The sequence below is a fragment of the Hipposideros armiger genome, unplaced genomic scaffold (genome assembly GCF_001890085.2).
Source record: "Hipposideros armiger isolate ML-2016 unplaced genomic scaffold, ASM189008v1 scaffold_825, whole genome shotgun sequence".
Classification (NCBI taxonomy): Eukaryota; Metazoa; Chordata; class Mammalia; order Chiroptera; family Hipposideridae; genus Hipposideros; species Hipposideros armiger.
Window position 1 is genome coordinate 711,330 of NW_017732175.1, and position 6,888 is coordinate 718,217.

General features: G+C 48.5%; 1 protein-coding gene across 1 annotated transcript in view; it reads left to right on the top strand.

Moving 5' to 3' along the window:
* The first annotated feature begins 641 nt into the window (after positions 1–641).
* The window catches only part of LOC109374481 (TRPM8 channel-associated factor 2), a 21,505-nt gene continuing 15,258 nt past the window's right edge, over positions 642–6,888 (top strand). The window contains exon 1 of the mRNA XM_019629109.1: positions 642–1,265. Coding sequence (XP_019484654.1) covers positions 646–1,265 — 620 coding nt within the window. The 5' untranslated portion in view covers positions 642–645. The remainder of the gene's footprint in view (positions 1,266–6,888) is intronic.

Here is a 6,888-nt window from a genome sequence, read left to right on the forward strand (position 1 = left end):
GCAGTATTTCTGAAAGGTCACCTGACCTTTTTGTCCAAACAAATAAAATACTAAGTCATTAATTTATTTGTCCAAACAAATAAAATAATGTCATTAATTTATTTGTCCAGATAAATAAAATACTAAGTCAACAGCATGTCACCCCTCCCTGTTGATCTACCAGGCCCTGCTGGGTCCGGGCCCTCCCCTCTCCACGCAGCCCTGGTCCTCCCACCACCCTGGGGCTTCTCTTTGTTGGGACACTCTTGCCCTGCAGCATTTCAGGTCCCAACTTAAATGAAGGTTTCAGTTTCCATGTCACTTGTTCAGATAGGCCTTTCATGTCACCCAGTCTAGAGTGGTTTTCCCGTCAGTCAATAGAGCATCGCTATGTTTTATTTTCATCATAACAGTTACTCAATGCTGCATTTTATCTGTTTATCTACCTAGTTATTTATGGTCCTTCCCCTTCTAAAATACTAGATTCCTAAAAGCAAGGACCGTGTCTGCTGTGTTTCTTCCTGCACCCCCAGTGCTTGGCACAAAGTGGGGACCCATCAAATGGCTGTCGCCTGAAAGCATTTAGTCGTTTGCACATGCACACCATGCCTTCACCTGTTCTGACCACGCTGAGTCTTTGCTCTCCTCTGTCGCAGCTGACTGACCATGGCGACTCCCGATGCTGCCTTCGAGGCCCTTATGAATGGAGTGACAAGCTGGGATGTCCCCAAAGGCCCCATCCCGTGTGAACTCCTTCTTATTGGAGAGGCCGCCTTCCCAGTGATGGTGAATGATAAGGGCCAGGTCCTCATAGCTGCGTCCTCCTATGGCCGAGGCCGCCTGGTGGTGCTGCCCCATGAAGGCTACCTGCTGGACGCCAGCTTGGCTCCATTTCTTCTCAACGCGGTGGCCTGGCTCGGTCCCTCACGTGAGGCTCCTGTTGGTGTACACCACTCCCTGGAGCGACTCGTAGGCACCCTGCAGGGCTTTAGGGTTGAGGCACAGATTCAGCCACAACCGGGAGACCCCCAGGGGGTTTACTGCATCAGCGCCCACTCAGACACCCTGACTGCAGAGCTGATCCAGTTTGTGAAACGTGGAGGAGGCTTGCTCATCGGGGGCCAGGCCTGGTTTTGGGCCAGTAAGCACGGTCGTGACAAGGTGCTGTCCAGGTTCCCCGGGAACCGGGTGACCAGTGTGGCCGGTGTATACTTCACCGACACCTATGGGGACAGAGGCCAGTTCAAGGTCTCTAAGAAGGTGCCTAAGATCCCGCTCCAGGTCAGGTGAGTCACGTGTCGCTATGGGGAGTCCTACCCAATGACCCTACTGAACCTAGGACTAACCTTGCAGTTTCTGTTTAGCACAGTTTCTCCATTTATTCCCTAAATGCCAGTGATCATATCGATAAATACCCCACCTGCGTACTTGTCTTTCTAAGCAGAAGGTAAAGCTCCATGAACGCAGTGATCTTGCCTGTCACGTATGCTACCTTCTTCTCGGTGTCTGGTGTGTGCAAGAGAGCAACCGATACTTGTAGATTATAGGAATTAATGAATAAATAGATGAATGACTACTCATCCAAAGCCATAGCAAGAGAAAAGGGGTTAAAGAAACATACTAGTGTTAACACTACAGACAGCTTCCTGTTATGGAATATACTGCCGGGGTTGCTGAGTCTCAGAAGCTTCTAGCCGAAAAGCCAAAGTCAGATGGGGAGTGGCGCTGACACCGAGCATCGACTACACAGACCTTGTCACTTGAGCAAGGTAGAAAGGGCAGCAAAGGGACAAACACNGCTGTGGAGGGCAGTGTCACTGGCCCTCATATGTGGGATCCGAACCGGGGCCCTCTGGCATCCCAAGCGAGTTCTTAACCATCGCGCCACTCAGCAGGCCGGCCAATAACTGCTGCTTTTAAATAATGCTTATGAAGAGACAGTCATGAACCTTATTTTTTTTTAAATAGGCACATCTGATAACTTCATAAACAGTGAGATGATTTATATGTATAATCAGTGGTAGCCCCAAAGGGGAGGGCTTTAGAAAAAAAGGAATCTAAAGCCCCAGTCTCCATAATTACCCTCAAAGTCATTACACTCATCTCCCTACCTTTACCTGTATATCCTCTCTCTCCCCTAAAAACAAAACAAAACAACACTCCATCAGAGTGAAAATGGTGTAACTGCTGTGCAAAATCAGATTTGCAACACATCTCCTAGTACTCTTCCACCTTGATTTTCACCTTCCCACCTCTCTTCGGTAGAAATTTTCAAGCAGCAGCTGGTCTATATCCGTAGCTGTAGTTTCTGAGGCCATGCATGAATGTGTTTGTAACAGGCACGTTTCCTTCCCTGCAGCAGTATCACTGGGCATGGTTTCTATCACCAAGAACCAGTTCTCTTGGTTGAGTTCCCTGGATTGGGACAAATGTCCCCCCTCGCGGGATGCATGGCGGGTGCTGACCGCCAGAGGGCAGGCCCTCAACGTAGGCTCTCAGGGTGGCACCGCAGCCGCGGCTCTCTGACACCGCACCCCAGGCCTGGAGGGGAGCGTGCCCAATTCCAAGCAGAGCCAAAGCAGACCCTCGGCCTTGGGTTACATTGTTTCTGGGGGACTGTTTGCCCCGAATCTGGTTTATTGGAGACTTGGGGTTTGCTTTCCTCACCCTGTGTGACAGCAACTTTTCAGAGCTCCCTCTAACCCGAGGGCCCCTTGGAGGGTCTGCGAGAGCCGGTTTCGGCTTGGATTCCTGCCGAATCGAGGGACCACGCTGAGGGGTGGGGGCAGGGGCCGCAGGGATGGAGAACCGGGCGGGCCATGCACCCCGCAGGCGCCCTGAGAGCCCGCAGCACCGCCCATGGTGCGGCCTACCTGGGAGGGACCGCAGGTAGGTGGCACTGAGACACAAGGCCCTCCCCTCCACTCCCCTCATCCCGCCCCTGGGACCCGGACCGCCCACCCGCCACGCCCTTGCCTAAGACCCCTTCTCCGGAGCCCGGAGCCCGGAGCCAGGAGCCAGGAGCCAGGAGCCAGCGCTGCGGTCCCCGACAACCTGAGCGTGAGTTTTCAATCCGAGCGTGTGGTGGGTGGGCCTAGCACCTTGCAAATTGTGCACCCCGAGGTGCCAGACGTGTGCCCGAGAACGTTCCCTCAATCGGGGTGTCTCTCTTTTCTTACGGCCAGGTTTTTGTTTCGTTTTGTTTCACCAGTCAGGCGCTATCTACTATTTGTCTCAAAACACTTTTCTCTCGCCTCTTGGAACTTGTGAGTCAAGAATATGACAGATGCGTGAGTGCGCACATGCGCACTGAGGTAGAGAGAGTTGGGGTCGGCGTCCCCAGGACATTACTCATCTCCTGGGTTTTGTGTTTGTTTTTCCTGTAAAACTAGGGAGGCCCAGATTAGTGAAAGACTTCACTTGTCCTCTCAGAGGTAGTTAGCTGGATCTTGACCTCAGGCTGCCTGACGGCTCCCCTGTCACTCCCACTCCAGAACCCAAAGCTGAGTTCTGCTTTGCATCCACACACTCCCGGCTCCAGCTGGGAATGGGCTCTCGTTGGTGAATTCACTGACCTGGGAGTAATACTGAGAACGGGTTGGTAGATGGGAAGGGAAGTTACAAAAAAAAAAAAAAAAAAAAAAAAAAAAAATTTTTTTTTTTAAAGCTGAAATTTAGAATTTTACAGGAAATACAGATCATGCTCAGGGATGCCAAGGCAACTCGAGATTTTTTTTTTTTTTTTTTTAGCTGAGCCCTCCAGGCAGCTTAGTGGCAGCTCAGCTCCGGGATGGGCATTGATCCGCTGTCGCTCAGAGCTCACACTCTTGAGCGAGCTCTTAACCAACTGAGCCACTCGGCCAGCCCCCCAACTGGTGATTTTGTGGTGAAGGTAGCCGGGGAAAAGTCTAGAAAAGTCTAGAAATGGAGAGCCCAGATCCTGGAGGCCTTAAAATCCAAAGCGAGGCACTCAGCTTGTGCCTTATGGGCAGTGGATGAAACGGGAGGCGAGGGGGGGGGGCTCTTATTAGGGAGAGATGTGAGTAGGATCGCTTGAGGAAGATGCAGAAGGGGCCACACCCTGGGAACTAAAACCAGATGGGTCTTGTCTAGATATGTGCACTGAAGGGGCTGGCGTTTGGAGACCCAGTGAAGGGGGAGGAATACATGAGCTGGCTGACTGCATCTGGAAACAGAGAGAGGGTGGAAGGCCGCAAATGCAGCCTTGGGCTTTGCTCTCTGTCTTAGATTCTTCCCCAAAGCAAAACCTGGTAGAAGGACCTGAGTGCAGGTAGTTTATTTAGGAAGTAAGTGTGGAATGCCAGAGTGAGGAAGTGGGGAGGCGAGGAGATAAGGAAGGAGGGAAACGCAGTGAAGGGAGCCCACCTTGCTGAGCTCTTCCCCTTGTGGGCTGCTGGAGCTCCGTTCCTCCCGGGACCTTCTGAGACTCCAGAAAGCACTTCAGGCAGCCACCAAAGTCAGATGGGGAGTGGCGCTGACACCGAGCATCGACTACACAGACCTTGTCACTTGAGCAAGGTAGAAAGGGCAGCAAAGGGACAAACACNAACATGGGCCAGTGAAGCGACGTCCTCCACAACTAGACTGAAGAACAAAAGGACAGCAACTTGTCTGTTCCCCTTCCCCGATTCCCCAACACTGTTCCCATTGTTCCCATCCCTCAATTCCCCAATAAAAAATAAAAATAAAAAAAGAACTAAGAAGCAGAGGTATTTGGTATAGTCAGGAAGAAGCTTTGGTAGAGTCGGGAGCTTAGGAAAGTCTCTTCTAGGGAAGAGGTGACTGGGCTAAGATAAGAAAACAAAGTCATTATCTAAGAGACGGAAACTTCACTTTAGGAGGAGTGAGTGTTGTACATTGAGGAAACTTAAAGGAAAACCATGGGGCTGGAGTACTGGGAGAAAAGAAGAAACACGGTGTTAAATAAGGCTGGAGAACTAAGCAGGGGTCAGACCATGGGGAGGGTGTACATCTAGGTCAACAGTGTAAGACAGGTAGGCAGTCATGACATGGTTCTATGCAGGGAGCTGTCATGACCCAACTTGAACTTTAGAGGGAACACTAACTGCAGTGTCAAGAGTAGATCAGAAATGGTATGGGAAGGGGGTGAAAGGAGTTCAGTTAGGGGGCCATGGCAGTAGGAGAGAAACCTGTGGTTTGACCTAGGGCAAGGGTGTGGAGATGGAGACGGTGGACAAGAGGTTTTCAAGAGGTACGCAGTAGGAATTGGTGACAGTTCAGTGGTCAGAAGGACTGACTGAGGAATGACAGCACAGGCCTTGGGGGTTTGAGCCTAGGATTTCCCATGAGTGTGGACTGACTATGCTAGAGCCTTCAATGTGCTGCTTCTTAGTATTGTGTCAGCTAGGTTCAAATCTTGGTCATTTTAACTAGCAATATTATTAACTTCTCCTCAATGTCACAAACAGGTAACCATAAAAAAACTTTCAAAGGTCTTATGACTCTCCAGTAGCCTAAATTGTATGTGAACATGTATTCACAAAAACATTTATATTTTTCTTTGTTCTTAATAATACACATTAAGAACAGAAGATGCAAAGAAAAAGCGCTCCTCTCCATTCTCCAAAAAACCTGGAATCACTTATCAGAGGTAACCATGGTTATCAAATTCTGAAATCCTTCAAGACATTGTCTATGCACTCACACACACACACACACACACACACACACACACGGTATATCTGTATAAAATCTTTTTTTATATTAACAAAATATTACGCACACTAACCAACACATTTTAAACATCAAACTTTCGAGCATTTCCATATTAGGGCTCACAAATCTCCCTCATTTCTTTTAACAGTTGGACAGTTCCACTGTAGAAAGCATCTTAAATTCAAACTATCAATAAGTTAGTGGTTAAATATTGATTAGGTAATTTGGAGTTGTCTTTCTCTTAAATAATAAAAATGTATTTTCTCACAGTCTGGAGGCTAGAAATCCAAGGTCAAGGTGCCAGTAGGGTTTGCTTTTCCCTGAGACCTCTCTCCTTAGCTGGCTGACAGTCACCGTCTTGCTCTGTCCTCACATGGTTTTTCCTCTCTCTGCAAGGTTCCCCAGTGTCTCTTCATTTTCTTATAGGAACCCCAGTCATATTGGGTTTAGGACCTACCTCATCAGCCTCACTTTAATTGAATCACCTCTTTAAATACCTTCTCTCCAAATAAAATTACATTCTGAGGTACTGAGGGTTGGGACATCAACATATCAATTTGAGGGTGGTGGGGACACAATTCGGCCCATAACAAGAAGCGTTTCACCATGTATTAAATTAAGAATCAGTACTTCATTCCTGGGTTGCCCCGACTCTTGGTAAATAAACAAACAAATCAATCTGCTTTAAAATACTGAAAGTATATTTTGGTAAAGTTACAAAGATAAATATAGTAATAATATAGCACTATGTTAGTTTAAGAGACAGAGTGAAAAGAATCAATCCGCACTGCCAAGTGTGCATGGGAGGCAAGGAGGTAAGAATGTGGTCTGGGCTTGGGAAAGAGTCCACTGTGACCTTGGAAGGAGATGAAGTGGTCCAAGAAGAGGCGGCACAAAGGAGAGAGTGAACCAGGGGAAGAAATGACATGTTCTCTACAGAGGGGTAAGGAAGGCAGTTTACCCAACGTATATTTTAGTCCAGGAAAGATATCAGGAGAGGGTAGAAAAAAAAAATGGAAACACAGAAAGGAGAGGGAACTAGACAGCAAGACCCTGGGGGAGATGCCACCTGTTTTATAAAGAGAATGGGCTCAAGTTCTGGGGACAGGACTGGTCTTGACAAGCCCCCCAGACAAGAGGGATGAGTGAACAGTCAGCTACGTGTTAGAATTCAAGGAGGCTGTTTATGAGAATAACTGCTGCTTTTTTTTT